Consider the following 20783-nt stretch of genomic DNA (forward strand, 5'->3'; position numbering starts at 1 on the left):
CTAGAATATAGTAGGTAGACACCAACGATGTTACCAAACATCCTACAATGCCCATGCTGGTCCTCACAATAAAGACTAATTATATTCAAAATGCCAACAGTGCTAAGGACAAGAATCCTTCCATGAGGATAATAAAAAGTACATATGTGTCAGATTAAGCCCAAGAATATTCTTAGCAGCATAATCACCAAAGCTGGAAATATCTCAAATACCCACCAATAGCACAAAGAGAAAGCAATTGTTGTCAACTCTAAGCAGTGAAAATTAATGAACTACAATTTTACACAACAAGGAAGACCATCAGAAGCACAGTGAGGAGAGAGGGTAAGTTGGAGAAGAAACATATGAGATGATCAGAATTTTATAAATTTCAAAAGGGTAATGTATAATACATTATTTGGTTTTGTGTGTGTGTGTGTGTGTGTGTGTAAAATAACTCTATAAAACAAAATCAAAACCCCAGCAAGACAGTGATACACACGTTTAAACATAATAGTTACTGGGTCTGTGAATGAGAGAGTGGGAAGTGATACTGTTTTGGTTAGGCCATCATCTTATTGATACTTAATGAAGTAAGGAGGTCAGGTCTGGCCAGCACCATATTGGCCACATGGTGGATGTTAGGGTCTGGCATCTTGTCTTCATTATGGGGGAAGAAAGCCCCCTGCCCATCATCTGCCTCCCAGAAAATGGGCATGACCAGATCCTTGGAAGCAGTGGCTGACACTTGGCTGAGAGGTTATTTAATCTGTCATTCTAGTGCCTGGGACTGGGAATTTGCTGTGGATCTGCCCTCTGCACCAACCCAGACCAGCCTAGCCACCATCATGCTATACCACGTTTGTCTCCATGATTCTGTGTCCTGTGTCCTATCTCCTGGCTCATCTCCAGTCATCATGGCGTCCTAATTCAGCTCTCCATTGAATTGGCTTGTTGGTATTGTTTTTGTTATTTCTTTCCTCTTTAGCATCTTTCCTAGCTGTGTTATATATATTTGGGGGCTACAGGCCTTTATAACAATTGGCTGCCTGTAGCCTGTCAACTGTATTATAAAGACTCCAATATTTCATATTTCAAAATGTGGCTTCTGGGATGATTCACCTTACAACAATAACAATAAACCAGAACAGAACTCTATTTCAATCAATGATGGCATTTCATTAGCCAAGGATGTCTGATCCAATTCTACGCAATTGGGATGCTTCAAAAATAATAAAACACAATTTTTGTAAATCAAGTCTAAGTATGAAGTCTATCTCCCTTTATCCAACCAATGTTTCAGTGAATACTTATTATGTACAAGGGACAGTGATATGAAAAGGTTCTCATTGTTGGGCTTACAAGCTTGTGAGGAAGAAGAAATATAATCACCCTGAAAGTGTTCAATCTGAGGACCTATGTAGCCTGAAAAGGCATTTACAGGATTATTAGAGCAAAGTTCCAAAGATCAAGGAGGAACTGACATTGTGGGATTTTGCAGACATTTTAAATGCTCCATTTAAGTTCTGTGAAATGTATATACATCTTATGTCATAATCAGATGAAAATATGTCATTGAAATATTCATAATTATATGAAAAATATGTCATCGAAATATTTTGCTAGATTTATAGCCAAGCGCTCCCTTGGGCTCTGCTTACATCAGTCTGTATTAACAAATGTTTAAACTATAGTTTCAGCTTAGCCTTTCTGTGACTCATAATTTCTGTTAAACTTTAAGGCTGTTTCTAAGTTATCCAGGGCCCAAGATGAGATTGAAAATTTCCAATTAGTGATCCTAATCAGTTACGACAAATATCTGACCAAGTGAAGCAGTGATGTCATTTAAAAATAGAGGTTTGTTATCCACCAAATAAAATTAAAGTTCCCTCAAAAGATTTGTACCAGCCAAGTGAATGAAAAGGCATCTAACAGAGTCCAGCTGTTGGTTTGATGTTTCCATGGTGAGAACCCAAAGTTAAGACAGGGAAGTATTTGTTGTTCTTGTAGCATGCACCTTTTTGAAGCAGCAGAAAATATAGCTCATGGAGCCCAATAGAACCAAGAATCTTGACTACTGGCCAGCCCCTCAAATGTACAAGCCTCTATTTTACTATTTTGTTTTGGAATCAAGCATTAGTAGATCTAGTACATCATTACTGCTGAAACATGGAGTATTTTAATTCAATGGAATTTTTTAACTGTGCAAAATATGGACATTATCACAGGAAAAAAAGCACAACTAACAGTTGATGTTGCAGATCTATTCAGATGTAAAACAAATTAATCCAGTAGTAGCTAATGACTAATGAAGGGGATCCCTGCTTTAGTGTGTGCCTTGATTTTATGTTAATAAAAGATTTAATTCATTCCAGCATCCTTGGGACATCTGAGAGAGCAGATCAAAAACATAAATGAGATTGGCTGTAATTCTCCAAGAAATTTTAGAAACAACAGTGACATCTAGTATAGTCCCAGGCCAGTGACCTCCAGAGAACCCACCGTGGGTTTGCTTGGTCAATCCAAGGATTCTCATATCTCACCCCACACAACAGAATGGAGCCTCCGGCTCTGGTGGTCTGTTACATGGGAAGAAATGAAATTCTGCAGACATTAGACATTTTATCCAATTTCTAGATGTCGTGTAATTACTACATAATGTGTGTTTTCAGGTTAAATTTGCTTTTAAATAAAAATATAAGTTAATACCAAATGCTCCCAAAGCTGAAACTTTTGAGTGCTAGCATTGATATTCAAAAGCAGAAAGTTCCACACATGGCTTCATATGTTAGCCAAAACACAGATGCACTCAAAATATTGTGCAAACTGATCTTCAGGCTAGATGTATAAGGTATACATAAATCATAACTAAATTTCATGTTTAGCTTTGTCTCACCTACAATATATCTCCATATGTAGATACAAATTGCTAAAACTAGAAGAAAATCCTAAGTCTTAACATCTGGGTTCTCAAGCATTTGAGAAAGATTCCAAAAGGCTACTCACTAATCATACAGCATACTGCCTTGTGTTTTTCACCAACGGGAAGAGCAGTGTCCTTGACACCATATGTATTTAAGAAGAAATTATAACCATCATGAGGAGGTGTCAGACTGAACAGAGTCTTAGTATGCAGAAGTATCTTCTATATTCATGTCTCAGTTTGATTCTTGAACTTCCAATTGTATATGCTTTGGACTCACAAGCACCCTTTTGGGGTTTCTTCCTTTCTTTTCTCTTACTAACATATATTAACTAAGCAGAATAGTGGTTTGGTTTGCATGAAGGTATTTTTATACATGTATATTATGTACTTGGATCATTTTTACCTTTGCCCCTTCCTCTCAGTTTCATTCCCTTTCCCAATATTTCCCTTTTCACTTGCAAATTTTTAAATCTAGACCATATATGTGACAGCAAATATACATTATTTGTCTTTTTAGGTCTGGCTTATTTTACTTAACATGATGATCTCTAGTTCCAGTCTTACCTGGAAATGGCCTAACTTCTTTATGGTTGGTTGATACTGTGCTGTATATGTTGGCCACCCTTTCCTTTATTCAATAACTCAGGAATGGGCACTGCTGAGGCTGATTTTATGATTTGAATAGTCCCATAATAAACAAAGATTTGGAAATATCCCTATTATAGACTGACTTCAATTTCTTTGGGAATATGTCCAGAAGCATGTACTAAAGAGTTGAGTGAAATGAACCCCAAGATAGGGACACAAGTGGTTTTTTCTTTCTTGCTATTGTTGCTAACATATTTATAATGTACCATGTGATTTTTTGGTTTCTTTGTATGTTCTTCCCCCACAGCATAACTCCTATTTTCATTGTATTTGATGTTGGTGCCCTGGGTCTTGTATATACACTTTTCTAATTTGGGGAGGGGAAGGGAAAAAACAAAATGCTTAAATAGGGATACAGGTTCACTCATTCTAACAATGAGATGCACAAGACACTATGTTGGAAAATGAACTTTACAATTTAGGTGAGAGGGGGAGTGTAGTTGGGGAGGTGGGGAAGGAAGGGATGGTAGGGGAAAAACAAAGGAGGAGGTAACAATGCTTGATAGGAAATGTACTCATCACCTTGCTCATGTAACTGTAACCCCTCTGTACAGTATTTTTTACAATAAAAAATGTATAAAAAAGTTCTTTTTTTCTCTCAGTAGTTCTATTGAGAAACCTCCAGACTAAGCTATACTCTTAGCAACAGTATATAAAGATTTCTCTTTCCTCCAAATCCTTGTCACTATTTATGTTTTCTGTTTTAAAGATAACATTCCTGTTTAATGAGTGCATTTCCTTGATGGTTAACAACATTGTTCAATTCCTTTGTCCATATATTGGACCATCAACTGCTTTTGTGTATGTGTTCTGGTCATGGGGCTTCAGTTCAAGGCCTGGGTGCTGTCTCTTAGCTTTTGTGCTCAAGGCTAGCACTTTACCACTTGAGCCACAGTTCTACTTCCAGCTCTGTGTTGACTAATTGGAGATAAGCATCTCACAGAGTTTTCTGTCCAAGCTGGCTTCAAACCATGATCCTCAGATCTCAGCCTCCTGATTTGCTAGGATTATAGGCATGAGACAATGGCACCCAGCATCATCAGCTTTTAATATAGTAATTAACTACAGATAATTGTAATTTACAGTCAAATCTCAAATCTTGTATTTCAGTCATAGTTCATCCCATCCATCTCATTTTCTGTTTTTATGCCTTCAAATTACCAGCAATAAACACATGACTTGTTTGAGTGGCATAGCTTTCTGCCATTGACCATCAGCTGATTGTGATGTCAATGAGGAATGAATTGCATGTAGAGGAGAGAAAGGAAGAGGAAAAACCAACAGCACAAGTCCAGAATTACCCACAAAGATAGATCATCACTCAAGGAAATGCACACAAGTTCCCAGACCTCAGGATGATCTTGCCCAGTTCCTACCATGTCTATATAGGTTTGGTCTCATCCTGGGAGGGACAGAGAGTGTCCTGGAAGATCCAGTTGTAAGGGTTACTTCCTCTACTGCATTCCTCCAAACCTCCACCAATGGTCACTTCCAGCCATTATGCACCCCCTTGACACTTGAAAATGTGAATGCTTACATCATAGTTTGGGGAATTATATTCTAAACTCCACAGGGTTTAAGCTACTAATATTTAAGGTACTAATATTTCCCTGTACTTCTGCATCAACAGCTACCACCCATGGACATTTCCACTCTCCCTAGCCTCCAATCTGATCCCTAGCAGGCAAGAAGACATCTCTTCAACATATATGGCTCAGCCAAACATGCCAAATAATTACCAGACTCAGTGTCATGATTTCCAAGACTCTGCATGATCTCACCTGTTCACTGTGCTAAACCTCATTTCATCGTGTGCCTGTTTTGTTTCCACCACACTCTCTACCTAGGCATAACAAGTCCTCTTTACTGTCTGCCCCTGAACATTGCATTCCCTGGGCTTGGAGAGTTCCTCCAACTCTTCCCTCCCCGCCTCAAGATCCAGCCTAATGCTTTAGGAACTCCTTGGACCAGTCCCTTCTCATTCTCTTCTTTGCTAAATAACTTTGTTAATATTCATAATCCTTTGGGAAAATATAGTATAAAATTAAAAAAATGAAATCCCCTTTTTTGAAGCCATTGTTATAAATCTGGTAAGTAAAGAGACTTAAAATGAAATATATATGATTACACAATCATTTTACACAGCCAAGAACCTGGCAAGGATGTTGTCATTTCTGTTACTGTCTATTTCATATCATTGCTGATTGCATACATCAGATAGATCATGCTTTAATTCTCTAGCTATGACTTATAATAGCAGCTTTTGGCTATTACAAGTGATGCTATATTGACTGCTTGTCTGTGTCCTTGTGTACTTCTGCAGGTTCTTAGCTAGGGTATATCCTTATGCTCCTGTTATCCTTTGCCAAATAGCCACTGGTTATCTTCAAAAGTTCTCTTCCAAAGCTACACAGACTGTAACGTCCACTTGCTCACTCTCTTCTATCCACCGCAATATCCTTATATCCAAGTATACAGTGGCGAGAAGAAAATAGGAGTAAGTGAATCAATATTATTTTGGTCCTTTAGTCACAGAAGCTAATATTCCTGACTCAACACACAGATCAGCAATTTAAAACTGAAGCTCATAAATTGTTGATACTGAGAAGCCTATGAACATAAAACTACTTTTGAATAACATAACCAGTATTGTTTCTTTGATAAAGATCGGTTACTTAAGAAACAAGATTTTGTGGATAGGGATCCAAGTCTACAAACAGAAAAAGTTAAGCCTAAATCACTTTATAATTCATAAATATATTCTTCTCTTTTCTTTTTTCCTCCTTCCTCCCTTTTTGCCTTCCTCTCTCCCTCTCTGCCTTCCTGTCTCCCTCTCCTCTCCACTCACCCTGTCTGTCTCCCTCTCTCCTCAACCTCTGCTGGTACTAGATTTGAACTCAAATCCTTGTGTTTGTCAGGCACTTTGTCTGCCATTTGAACCATGCCCTCGCCCTTGTTTGCTTTATTTTTTGAGTAGGGTCTTTTTTTTGGGGGGGGCAGAAGCCAGCATCATAACATAGACCTCCCCTATCATGCCTGGATCCTTTATTGTTTTACTCATTCTCCTCCCCCACCCCCACCTCAATACACAGGCTGATCTCAAACAGTAAGCTAATAATTTTCTGACTATGTGATCCAAATTACTTACTCTTCTACTGGAAAGAAAATTTTGCAAAGTTTGTTGTATGTTTAAAAAATGTAGAAAAACAGAAAAATAGCTTCTCAAATCCTAGCCAAGGCAACAGCCAGGGGACACTCCTCCTCCCTGCCCCCTCCTTCCTGGCAGGCTTTGCCCTTCCAAAGACCTCTGAGAGCTAATCGCCAGCATGGCAGGTCCTGACTAGCCACTTCCACATGGGGGCTCATCTGCTAGTCAACTTTTAATCTCATGTTGATAATACCAGAACCGCATGGCTGGAGAATAAAACCTCAGGAATGAAATCATTTCTCTGGGGGCAACGTGGAGACTGTAAGTGGGTATTCCTGAAGTGTGATATAATTGTCTCCGGATCCCTCATTGAGTTATTGTGTTCGGCAAGCAGTTCTCTCAAGATGATCAAAACATTCTGAGTACAGACACCTTTTGGAGTGTGCCCTCGCTTCCTCCAGCTCTGCAGGGCACTTTGCTAGGCCCAGGGACCAGTGTATCAGTTCTTTGCTTGGCCCTGTTGCTCTCACCCTCTGGCTCTTTTGAGGGGAGCTCTATTGTCACTCATTTACTGTATGTACTTCGTCTCTATGCCAAGGAAGGCAGTTCACAGGGTTCACTCCTTTCATCCTCACAGGCACCTCTGAGCTAGGCATGATGAGTACTTTCATTTATAGATTAAGGGCAAAGGCATAGGGAGGTGAAGGGCTTCGCCCAGAGTCTTAAGGCTAGTAATCAGAATTGGAATCTGTGTGTAGCACTACCATTGTGAGCCTGACAATGCAATGCCACCTCTTATGATAAATGGCTAGGGGAAAAAAAATCTTTCTGTTTAACAACTGGACAAAACCATTTGTCCTTGTTTCAGATTCTTTCCTGAACACTGGGAGCATTTCTGGCTGTATTCATGTGCACAGGAGTCCATCAGTTCCTATTCCTTGCCTCGATGGCTCTCTCTGCCCATCCTACTGACACACAGAGGAGAAGGGATGGCATAAATATCGCAGTGTACCAGGCGATGGATTTGGACCATGAGCATGGCCCATAATCAATCTCTGAAGCATAACAACTACCTCACTCAGAAATATTTAAAAAAAGTTTTCAACGTAACCAAGATGCTTCTTTCACCACCACCAGCTCACTGGGCACATGGAGTGACACAGATGACGTTAACCCAGGTCCTGCTTTGGGTCCATCTTCTTAATTGCCAAAGCCTATCCCAAAGGACCCACTTGCAAAACAATCCACCAGCCTCCTGCCATGCCCAGGACATACTTCCTTTTCACTGTCAGATTTGGCATCTTTGACCGACATTTTCAAGCTTTAATTTCCTTGTTGGTTCAATCTTATCAGTTCATAATTACCACCGGCTCCCTCGTGGGTAGGGTGATCTCATTCTCTTTTTTTAAATATGTTTTTTTTATTGTAAAAATACTGTACAGAGGGGTAACAGTTACATGAGGAAGGCAATGAGTATATTTCCTATGGAGCGTTGTTACCTCCTCTTTTGTTTTTCCCCTACCATCCATTCTCTCCCCACCTCCCCAACTCCTCCCCTACCCCAAAGCTGTAAAGTTTGTTGTCAACATAGTGTCTTGTACATCTCATTGTTACAATGGGTCAACCCGTAGCCTTATTTCAGCATTTTGTTATTTCCCTTCCCCTCCCCAAATTAGAAAAATGTATATACAAGATGCAGGCCATAGGAATCAAATAAGCTCTTCATAGGACTGGTTAGAAAGCCCCAGTCCACTCCCAAAGGAATAGGTAGACACTGGGCTTTAGAGACTAGTGTCTCCTTAGGGAGAAAAATGTCCGCTTTCTAGAGGAACCACTGAAAAACCCACATCTGCATAGGCTAACCTAGAAAAAAATCAAGCTCTACAATAAGAGATATGGTTGTACAGAACCTTGATGAAATGGTGTATATTTAAGATATACGGGGTCTGGACAAAAGAAATGGAAGCAAGCCTGGCACTGAAGCCAGCAAAGTCAAAGATACAACTGGCACAGGAGCCGGGTTCTTGGAAGTGCATTTACCACCCCTCTCACGTGAGCAGCTCATCTCTGCTGGAAATTTCCTCTTATAGGAATTCTCTATAGCTTGAGAAACTAACCAATTCCAGGTTTCACTGGCTTAGGAAATAGGTGATGGTCTCAGTTTCAGAACTCCCAGAGATGGTAACAGTGCACTTTTTCAGCAATTTTCAGCAATTGTCATTGGCTCCTCTGCTCTCTGAGTCTGCTTTTGCCTAGGTTATAGTCAGGGCTTTACGCATTTGAGTTCCACAAGAGCCTGTCCAACTGACTTGGGATTTTGGCTTGTTTTACTCAAACTTTATATGTTCAAACCTTGCTGAGTGCTTTCAGGCAGGCCATGACCCTAGTGCCTGGGAATCAGCTCAGACTCAGACTTCACTATGCAGTCTAGTCCCTATCTTATCAACTCTATCTCCTGCCTCTCCCTACTTTCCCCTGGCTCCCACTCTCCTTAGCTGTCCATTTCTCCTGGGCCCCATATTCCTGTGTGAGGCCTTAAGTCCTCCAATGCTTCCCAGATACTCCTAGAGAGCTCTTCAAAAAGCAAAGCCTCTATCTCACCCCTCCACCTAACTTATTCATGCCTCTACTCAGTTTTAAGGACAAAACCCTATCAATTTCTTCAGAACCTACAACAATAGCCTAATGTAACTCAATAAAGTCTGAACCTCCTAAGAAGTCTGTAAACTAGTCATAGTGGATTTCCCAAAACAAATCCAACCGGGAGTCAGTGAGGAAGTAGGTAACATTATCCAAAAAGAAACATACTCATTACCTGACTTAGGTAACATTTCTGCACATCACTTTTATAATAACAATACAAAAATCACATCTTACAAATCTGCTGACCTTCATACTAGCTACTCAGGACACTGGGCTCTGAGGATCTCAGTTGGAAGCTAGCCCAGACAGAAAAAGCCCATGAGATTTATGGCAGAGTGGAGCCATGGCTCAAGTGGCAGAGTGCTATCCTTGAGCAAAAAGAGCTCAAGGACACAGCCCAGGGACCAAGTTCAAGTCTCAGGACCAGCACAAAAAATATACTACAAATCTTGCAAAGTGAGCACTTACTCTCCAATGCCTCTCCAAGTCTCTCCTCTCACTCTACTCCTCCCAACCCCCTCTCTGCTCAGTACTCAGGAGGAGACATGGATCTGTGTTGGGAGAGCACTGGCTGTCTTCCAATCATACCTACTTCCAAGAGGTCATAGCCCTGTCAGTGAACCCCATTCATAACAAACCATTTGCCATCAGATAAATCTTTCCAAGTAGCTACATGACACTCAAGGTAAGAGTGGTGGTTAATCTGGTTGTGAAATCCTCCAGCATGTTTATGCTGGTACACAACACACAACTCTCCAGTTCATGTCTGTGTTTATTTAACCGTTACTTTTTTTTATTAGAACAATATCCGGGAAAGCTCTAGGGCATAGAGTAACTGAAAATAAATGGGACTAAGCATACATTGGTGAAGTCTAGCCTAGGGCTAAGCATACATTTGTACAGTCTAGACTAGTTCTCCTCCTGCCTTCTTAAAAAGACATCCTCATTCTGGATTTACACAAGAGGAGACTGAAGTCAGGCCTGAGAACCACACTGCCTCTCTCAATCTTCACAGCTGCCTCTTACTGCATGTGGCAGGAGCCATACAAAGCAGGTCACTCCAGTCACAAATAGTATAGGCTATCATTATATAATACCTACTTGTCTGATAACTTTTTTCTTTGAAAATGGTTTTTTTTTTTATTGCCAATTGCTTCCAAGAAAGAGAAAAGGCTTCTCTACTACCTACCCTGTAGGTCTACAGCAGATGAATTCTGTAACCCTAGCAACCAAACTCTGTCGATCCCAGAACTTAGGCATCCAAAACACATCTCCTTCTTGTCAAAATAAGGGAAAATGAGCTCACCTACCCAGTGTCATAATTAGGCCCACAACTTCCTCTGGCTTGTGGAAAGATTCCAACACCTTTCCCCACTCTTGCAGTAATATAGAGAACAACATCCCTTCAATTGCCTCCCTGCAGCTCAGTCCACAGGCTCAGCCCCAAGGCTTGGCTTCCGTTATCCTACCACCCACTGGGCCACTAATTGGTGTATACCAGCTGTGAGCTCCAAAAATGCAAAGACAGCTTAGGTCTCTGGCTCCTCCTCAGCCTCCAGTCATTGACAGTCAACGGTGGCCTCCTTCTAAGCAAGTTTCTGTTCTATATACCTCCCTTCCTCCACCTCCACAGGGATGGTGGGTTAGTTATTACTAACTGAAAGCTTTTTTCCGTCTTGCTGTTATTGCTCTCACATTTTAAGAAACTATCTTTGGCACCCATTTGAGAGAAAAATAAAGCAAATAAATATGATTATTTCAGGATCAAAAAAAATCAGTAAGTGGTACACTTAAAAATTTCCATACAAAAACCAAACTGTAGTTTTACATTAATTAAATCAGGCAAGCCATGTGGGAGATGAGTGAGCAAAGTCCAAGCAGGAAATAGAGAAGAAAGTATCAATAGCTTTTCCTTCATTGAAGCCTTCAAGATAATTAGTAATTATCACAAAATTCAAATCAAAGTCCCAAGTCACCACATGTCACCTTGAATCATTACAAACAGTCTGAAAAACTGATAATAATCAGGGCTAGTAATGGAGTGGGAAAATGGCCAAGGACAGGTTAGTGGTGGGATAAACTGGTATATCCTTTTTATGGAAAAGTGGGCTGATGTCAATATTTAAAATATAAGTGTTCTTTGATCTAGAATTGGACTTCAAACAATTTCTTAGAACAAAGCTGATGGCTCACTACAAGTCCTAGCCACTTAGCAAGCTAAGATCTGAGGATCAAGATTCAAAGCCTGCCTGGTCAGGAAAGTCCATGAGACTCTTATTTCCAATTAACCAGAAAAAAGCCAGAAGTTGGATATATGGCTCAAGTGATGGAATGCTAGCCTTGAGCAAAAAAGCCAAGCAAGATTGCAAGACTCTCAGTTCAAGCCCCAGTATCAACACACACACACACACACACACACACACACACACATTATATATATATATATATATATATATATATGCATATATATGTATATATATACAGATAGCTAGCTAGCTAGCTAGCTAGATAGATAGATATATAAACAAGGAAACACTGGGGAGAGGCACAATTGAATAAAAGGTTTCCTAACAAGCACAAAGTATATGAATAGAACTGGGTTTCTCAGGAAAGACAGAGCCCAAGTATAGAACTATACCCATCTCTTGGCTCTTGCTTTGGGATAAGATTTAAACACCTTTTAGTACCAAGATTGAATGTAGCTTAAAACAGACATGGCTTTATTTGTTGTTATTGTTAATTAGACAGCCCCAAATAATTTCCTCAGTAATGAATGAAAGTATCCCTTTTCTTCCTTTCAATCAAATTTGTAAATTTTAAGCACAAAGATGAAACTTATTATGGTACACACACAGAGTCACACAATGACACCTTTTAGGTAACTAATGCATAGTATAGAATTCTATTTCTTAAGAAACCAAAGCACAGGAGTGTTGAGTTTTATCTTAGTAGCTGTAACCAGAATGACAGCACATAGCCTAGTCAGCGAATGTCTATAGGGATACTTTTGAGATATATGCCTCAATTCTCTCTGAATTTTTGTATTCACTTGAATAAAAATGTATCTGCATAGTAAACCAAATTCTCTCTCTTCAAAGTCACAAGGATGAATCTGATTCAATACATATGCTTAAGAGTAGTTAACTGGGAAGTCGTTTTCTACTGGCTGAACACTGATTCACAAGGGTCACATATTTGGGGCTACCCACAGCTCAGCCACCCCCTAGATCCAGCCAGGCTGCTCCCCTGATTGTTTCTTCACTTGTACACTAAAGGGGACAATAATGGTTGTCCTGCCAGGATTTGACAGAGGATTATTGTCAAAATCCAAATGATCCAGAAGAACTTCAGTGGAGAAAACAGCGTACATTTTTAGACAACATGAATTCTTTCCTGACCGCACACATTTTTCTACCTTCTTCTCAAACATCTTGGCATCACCTGGGGTACAGAATGATAAAAATCCAGCCTCACATTCCTTATATGTGGGCATCTGGAGGCATGTCACTACAAATGAGCAATCAATGCACCAGGACTTTCACAAACAGAGTGGCCTACGTCAGGCAGACTGTACCTTTCTAGATCTACGGGGGATGGCACATGATGGGCTACTTAACTTGAAGGCACCAATATTACTAAGTAGAATAGCTTTTCAAACCCTCTTTCTCTCAACCTTACTCTCACCTTGGCCAAAACCGTACTGTCACTTTGGGGTCATAGGTAAAGCCCTTCTCTAACAGGTTTTGTGGATGATGTCATGTCATCATCACCAGACTGTAAAATGTTTTCCATTTCTATAAACCAGAAAGTGTATTTTTCTCAAATATTACTAAATTTATGTTAGAGCAATAATTTCATTAAAATGTAAATTTCACCCTGTTTAAACGAGTGAAAGCAGAAACATTCAGAGTAATGTGTCCGGATCTTCTGTACAATTCCCACTGAGCCCAAAACTAAGAGAATGTGAACTGTGCCACAAATGGTCTCCTCTATTGCTGGCACACTTGTCAACTTATCACACAGTATTGTCACCTAAATGCAAAAGAAAGAGGAACAAATAAGTTAACACCAAAGACGGTGAAGTCATCTTTACTTATTTTGTCCATTACATACATTGTCCTCAACCCCTCAATCCATGTTCATTCTTGAGCTATCACCTAGCAAAAGTACTAGAAGAGAACTCCAAATGTCTTTGATTTGAGCTCTGGCTGAGTGTCTTCAAGATTTTAGATCACAAAGAAATCTTAGCAAATATTCTCAGGAACAGAAACACCAGTAGCTGGACAGCCCCCATGTCTATGAAGTAGAAAGACATGTTATAAAGCTCTCAGACTTTACCATCTTTTTGCCTTCTTGAGTACCCAATGCCCAAAGGCATAGGCTTATGATGCCCATGTGATTCCATGGCTGCCAGGCTGCTTGGGCATGATACCCTTTGGTAATAGAGATGGAAGAGTTTTAGTTCCACAGCAACAGCGAAGGACACATCTTGATAGATGACTTTTCTCAAAATTACCCAACTATTCTGAGTCATTACCATCTTTATTGTACATTCAAGTGATCTCTATCTGACTCTCAGGAATTCTCCTGTGATGGAGAAGAATGTTCCAGCCAATCCCTGTAGTACTGATTGCATCTTCGCACAACAAGAAGTAAGTGGGTGATCAGCCTGTATGGACTGAGTGGTATGGCCTAGTCCTCGAAGCCCATCATCCCAGTAAAATGATGGGATGCACTTTGGAGCAGACAAGACCCAGACCCCAGAGTGGCCTAGCCAGCCTTTTGCTGCACCTGAATTTTTCAGAACCCTTCGAGGCTTCCATAAATTGGGTCAAATGTCCTATTCTGAACCTATATAATTTCTCCTAGGACTGCAAAACTCTCTTTTTCTTCCTATGTATCTTTCTCTCAGCCTAGATGGGAAGGTTCATAAAGATGAAAATCACACCTTGTCAACTTATCTACCTTCATGTCTTTCAATAGTCCTGCCCTATAATGGCCATTAATAAATGTACATTGAAAGACTAAATGATGGAATTGTAGCTGAAATATGAAGGGATGCTTTTAAGTCTACACCGGTTTATTCTATGTCATTAAATCCAATTTCATGTATTATCACATGTAGGTCAATGAATCTCACATTTCTATGGTAGCCTACCAATTATTTCAGGCCTCAGTTTTGTGTTTTGGATTCTTTGCCATTTCATAAAACAGCTTTTCTGAATGGATTTTACTGATATATTGAATAGTACAAAACCACAGGTGGCTGAAGATGAAGTCAAATGTTAGGAAGTCTGAATCTGTGTATGCTACCAGGGCCATCTTGTCTGGAAAGTTCTCTAGGAGTGGTGATTTAATGGTAGAGAATAGGCAGGAAGCAAGGCCAGGGGATGCTGACTGTCCATGGGAAGGGAATGATGCTGGGCACTGGTGATCTCCTTCCCCCTTTTCAGTATGCCTTGGCACCCTTCTCCACCACTGGATTTATGCTTACTTTTCACAGAGATCTCGCACTTGACTGGGCTTGAAGGTAGGATCCAGCTGGGAAGAAGGACTGGTGGGAGCTGACAGCGAGCTCTTGACATTCTGTATTGAGTGTCTACGACTCCTTCTGCGGTCAAGGTGTTGATGTTCACCTCCACTGCCACTGGAACACACGCTGGCCCTCCTCCGATCCCGGTGTCCGCTGGGGGGTGGTTCTGCAGTCTCATCACCATCCTCGTGCCTGAGTGCTGCCTGAAAAAGAAGAGTGCACCCAGGGCAAGGTCAGACTTGACAGCCTTTCCAGCCCTTGGTTCTTACATTGCATGTCAGGCCCTGCAAAAGACAACTGGTATGAGGAAGTCTGAGAAATATCTGTCATTATCTGAAGCCTATTTGTATTAATTAGCTTTTTATTGCTGTGCCTACATACCTCAAGAAAAGCCAACTTAGAAGAGAAAAATTTATTTTGACTCACATATTCAAGGGTCTCAGACCATGGTTGGCTGACTCTATTTCTTTAAAGCTCATGGGAAAGGACTTAATATCATGGTAGGATGGCCCAGAAAAGGAAAGCTGCTCACTACATGGCAGCTAAGAAGCAGAGAGACCAGGAAGTAGCTAGGAACAACGTATACTCAGTGACCTACTTCTTCCAGCCAGGCCACACCTCCTAGTTTCCATCATCTCTCACTAATATCTTTAAATTTAAATCCATCAATGGATTAACCCATTAATTGGATCAAAGTCTTCATGATTTAATCATCTCTCCACAATTGGATCTATAGACTGTGGACCAAGTCTTTAACACTTGGGCCTTCCAGGGAAATATCTCATATTCAAACTGTGTCACTAATTTACCTTGGATTCAGCTTTTCTGTTTAATGGAGCATTTATCTTTCCATAGCCTCCCATAATTCTTGGTTCTTCTCTGTTCTAGAAGGCAGAGAAGCTGGATGGAAGCCATGCTTTATTATTTCTGTGCTGTTTGTCCTAATGACGGTGCTGAGAGGAGCATAGAAGAGGCAGGAACCACAACATCCCTGAGAGCATGAACTGGCTTCACCAAATTAATGTTTTTAAAATCAGCACTTTCTGACATCTTTTTGGTTCAGCACTGTGACTGTGAAATTCTAAAACCATGGCTGATAGCTGCTGCTCTTTGAGTCTTCCTCAGCCACCCTCAGCACCTGGTTTGCAGGGCCAGCTTTAAAGCTTGCACAAAGACTGCATATACAGCCACAAAAATGTACAGTAGAAACAGACTCCAGAATAAAGGAATTTTATTTTAAAAGTAGTACTTCACCACACAGAGAATAATTGGCATACATTTTACCACTTCAGCTTTCCTGCAGAAGCCTGAGCCAATTGACACTATACTATTCTTCCCCTGACTTTCTCCAAAGGATGGTTTAGTCTCTTGTCTAGTTGGTGCCTTCTGCAAAGGCCCAGCTTGTCCTGCTCTTGATCTTTCTCAACCTCAAGATTCTCACCTTGAATTAAAATCCCTATTCTGTCTAGTTATGTAATTCTCCCTCAGCTCCCTCTGGAAGCCACCGCTACACTCATTTGCATTCCCACTTCTTGGAATTTTATACCTATGTTTTCTAAAGCTGGAACGAGTATCAGCGTTGGTGTTGAACAGACACCTAGAATGAGAAACAGTCCAGCACTTGCAAGTTTGTGATGAGACTAGCATATAATGTATTGAGGGAAGGAAATCTCTGTGTATGGTACTCAAGAAATGACTGTACCCTGCACTGTAAAGCAGGTGCCAGATGCCATGAAAATATTACAGGAAGCAGTAGGGGAAACACTTGTGATCCTAGATATAGTTCAGAATTTCCTAAGTGAAGATCCTGAATCACAACAAATCAAAGAAAGACTGGAAAATAAGATTGCATCACACTGCAGAGCTTCTGCATGGGCAAAGGACATGGCTAGCAAGATAAATAGAAACCCCATAGAATGGAAGAACTTTACTGCATCAGACAAGGGTCTAATATCTAAAATATACTTAGAGCTCAAAAAATTATGCCTCTATCAGAAAGAATGACATCACTCCATTTGTTAGGAAATGGAAAGACCTGGAAAAAAATTGTATTAAATGAAGTAAGCCAGGCCCAAAGAAACATAGGTTCCATGGTTTCCCTTATTTGCAATAAGTAGTATAAGTCTAGTATAAGTAGAAAAGGTCAAAAGCTATGCACATATGACCATATAAGATGATGTCAAGTGAAATGTACCCCAAGATAGGGACACAACTGTTTTTTTTTCTTTCTTGCTAGTCTTTTTAGCATATTTAAAATGTACTAGGTGATTTTTTTTGTTTCTTTAGTATGTTCTTCCCCCACGGTATAACCCCTGTTTTCACTGTATTTGATGTCAGTGCCCTGAATCTTGGATATACATTTTTCTAATTTGGGGAGGGGAAGGGAAATAACAAAATGCTGAAATAAGGACACAGGTTGACCCATTGTAACAATGAGATGTACAAGACACTATGTTGAAAATGAACTTTACAACTTTTGGGGGGGGGGAGTTGGGGAGGGAATGGATGGTAGGAGAAAAACAAAGGAGGAGATAACAATGATTGATAGGAAATGTACTCATTGCCTTCCTCATGTAACTGTAACCCCTCTGTACAGTATTTCTACAATAAAAACATATATAACAAAAGAATTAAAAGAAAAAAATTAAATGCTCCCAAACAAATCCTCAGTAAAACAACAACCCAATTAATAATGGGTAAAGACTTAAAGAGAGACTTCTCAGAAGAAGAGGTAGAAATGGCCAATAGCTATATTAAGAGATGTTCAACATCTGATGCCATAAAAGAAATGCAAATCATGGAGGTTCCTCAAAAGACTCCACATAGAGCTCCTCTATGACTCAGCAATTCCACTTTTGGGCATTTGCCCAAATGATCACAAACAAGACCATACTAAAGCTACCAGCACAACTACGTTTATTGCAGCATTATTTACCATAGCTAAGATATGGAACCAACCCAGATGCCCCTCAGAATGGATCAAGAAAATATGGTATATATACACAATGGAATTCTATGCCTCAGAAAGAATGACATTGCCCATTTGTTAGTAAATGGAAAGACTTGGAAAAAATTATATTAAGTGAAGTAAGCCCGGCCCAAAGAAACATAGGTCCCATGGTTTCCCTTATTTGCAATAACTAGTATATATCTGAGTCAAGCAGAAAAGGTCAGATAAGTTGATGTTAGGGAAATGAACCCTAAGATATGTACTCAAATGTTTTTTTTTCTTTCATGCGATTGTTTCTAACACATTTATAAGATTATTTCTTTATTGCTTTGTATGTCCCTCCCTCATGGTATAACCCCTGCTTTCACTATATTTGATGTTGGTATAATTTGTGGAGGGGGAGGGAAAAAACAAGTCGTTTGAATAGGAATACAGGTGGACCCATTGCAACAATGAGATGTACAAGTCCTTACGTTGAAAACAAACTTTACAACTTTGGTGGGGGGGGAGGGGAGGGGGGCAGGGGGAGGAGGAGGATGAGGGGGGTGGGGGGAGGATGGGATGGGAAGGGGAAACAAAGGAGGAGGCTACAATGCTTGATAAGAAATGTACTCGTTATCTTGCCCATGTAATTGTAACCCCCCCTGTACACTATTTTCACAATAAAAGAAATGCAAATCAAAGCATTGAGATTCCACCTCACTCCAACTAAAATGGCCATTATCAAGAAAAGTATAACAGATGCTGGCAGGGATCTAGCCTTCATTGGTAGAAGTGTAAACTTGTTCAACCACTCTGGAAAGCAGTATGGAGGTTACTCAAAAGAGTAAACACAGAGCTTCTTTATGCCACTTCTGGGCATTTATCCAATTGACCACAAATCGGGCCACACTAAAGCCACCAGCACAACCATGTTTACTGCAGCAGTGAATACCATAGCTAAGATATAGAACTAATCCAGATGTCCCTTAGTGGATGAATGGATCAAGAAAATGTATACATACACAATGGAATCCTATGTGTCCATCAGAAAGAATGACATTTCCCCATTAGTAAGGAAATGGAAAAACATGGGAAAAATATATTAAGTGAAGTAAGCCAGTCCCAAAGAAACATAGGTTGAAGGTTTTCCCTCATTTATGATCATTAAAATGTGCCTATAAATCTACAAGTAAACCCAATGGATAGTAAGAGACAAAAAATTACACTTGGACATAATAAATTAAACATGACTCTAAACATTCACACAGTGAGAACAAAGGAGGAATATTATTAGGAGAGCATCACAAGGGTTCAATAGATATGTGCATATGATCATATAAATGATGCTTATTGAAATGACCTCCAAGAAATGGAAACAAGAGGTTTGTTTTCTATATTGCTGTTTAGTTTTTTGGGGGGGCTGTACCTTTTGTCCTATTTGTAAGGTTATCTGTTTTGGGGAGGGTAAGTGGAACACAAAAAGGGTGGGGCAAAGGGTGAACCATGCAGCAGTGATACTCATTAGATACTACATTGAAAATGAACTGTGCAACTTGCAGGGAAGGGGTTGGGAGGGAAAAACTGGGACAAAGTGAGGGAAAGGGTGACACTATTCAAAAAGCAATGTACTCATTACCTGACTTATGTAACTGTAACCTCTCTGAGCATCAGCTTGACAATAACAATAAAAAATACATATTTTAGAAAATGACTGTTGCATGTTTACCCAAAGTCAGACGAAATGATCTGATGATCATAAATTCCTCCATCACACAGAAAGAACAGCTGAGGCCATCTTCAGTGGACTCAAATCATGTCTCTTTCTAATTTAGCAACTATGAATTCAGTCCCATGTTCCCAAATTTGTAAGTTCTCTAGCCTGTGCATCTTGTACAAGCTCATAGACTAGTCCTGCTAGGTGAGAAAATGAGGAATAATGTGAAGACCAGATAGCTAAGCATGCCATGTTGCTTTGCCATTAACTATGGACAGAAAACCACAGAAATCAATGTCTAAAGTTTTCACACTTGTGAAAACAAGCTTACACTTGTGAGGTTGGCTGAGGCCAGGCTAGGCTAACCACTTCTATAGGGCTCGATGGACATCTGAGACTCTCAGCCTATCATCAGGAGGCTCCATATTCATCCTCCCCACACCACCCCACACTTTCAATGAAATGGTCTCAGTGGAACCTATATGACAGCTGCATGGTATAATAAGCTGTCAGGTATTATAAGGGCAATCTCATGATTTTGGGTTGTTTTATCCCACCCCAGAATGTGCCAGTCAAAAATATTTTTCAGGCAAGAACAGGTTAAGAGTTCATCAAAAAGTCTACCTTTCTTCACTGGAAATTGTGTTTCTTAGGCACCCCTTATGCAAGAACTAAAAATGAAATTATGCATTTGGTTATGCTCATTTGTCATTTCAACTTTAAAATTTTTCACATGGCATTATGTAGGGAAAGTTTGAAAAAGATCACACATCTAGCCAAGGACTGCATTTCTGAATATTTCTAGTCAATTATTTTTTTCCCTTCACTTCTGACATAAAAATGCTAGGCCCTGTGAACTTGCTCTGACCTGAAGAACCAATTCTGCTTTTTATTAAGCACATATTTGGGATGATAAGGTTAGTGTCTAAAGTAGAGTTCAGATATTTCTAATTCCTTGTCTAACCTCAGAGACCCAAGGATCAAAAAACATTCTGCTCCAGTTCTTTCTAGAGAGGCACACAGCATGTGCATGAAGTAAATTCAGTCTCCCTACCCTGTATCATGGAAAAGGGAGGCCATCAGAAAGTTTAAGTGAGAAGAAAAATCTAAATTATCAAGGCAACATCCTCAAGTAGAATTCATTTAGAGATTTCTCAAGTTCAGATTTTTAACGAACACCTATCTCCAGGAAGGAAGGAAGGAAGGAAGGAAGGAAGGAAGGAGGGAGGGAGGGAGGGAGGGAGGGAGGGAAGGAAGGAA

At 40.1% G+C, this 20783-nt stretch overlaps 1 protein-coding gene across 2 annotated transcripts in view; it reads right to left on the bottom strand.

The window, feature by feature from the left end:
• Positions 1 to 20783, bottom strand: part of Fhod3 (formin homology 2 domain containing 3) — a 427181-nt gene that overhangs the window by 125995 nt on the left and 280403 nt on the right. For both annotated transcript variants that reach the window (XM_013014940.1, XM_013014939.1), the window contains exon 10: positions 14839 to 15080. In XM_013014940.1, coding sequence (XP_012870394.1) covers positions 14839 to 15080 — 242 coding nt within the window. The remainder of the gene's footprint in view (positions 1 to 14838; positions 15081 to 20783) is intronic.

The sequence above is a fragment of the Dipodomys ordii genome, unplaced genomic scaffold (genome assembly GCF_000151885.1).
Source record: "Dipodomys ordii isolate 6190 unplaced genomic scaffold, Dord_2.0 Scaffold25, whole genome shotgun sequence".
Lineage (NCBI taxonomy): Eukaryota > Metazoa > Chordata > Mammalia > Rodentia > Heteromyidae > Dipodomys > Dipodomys ordii.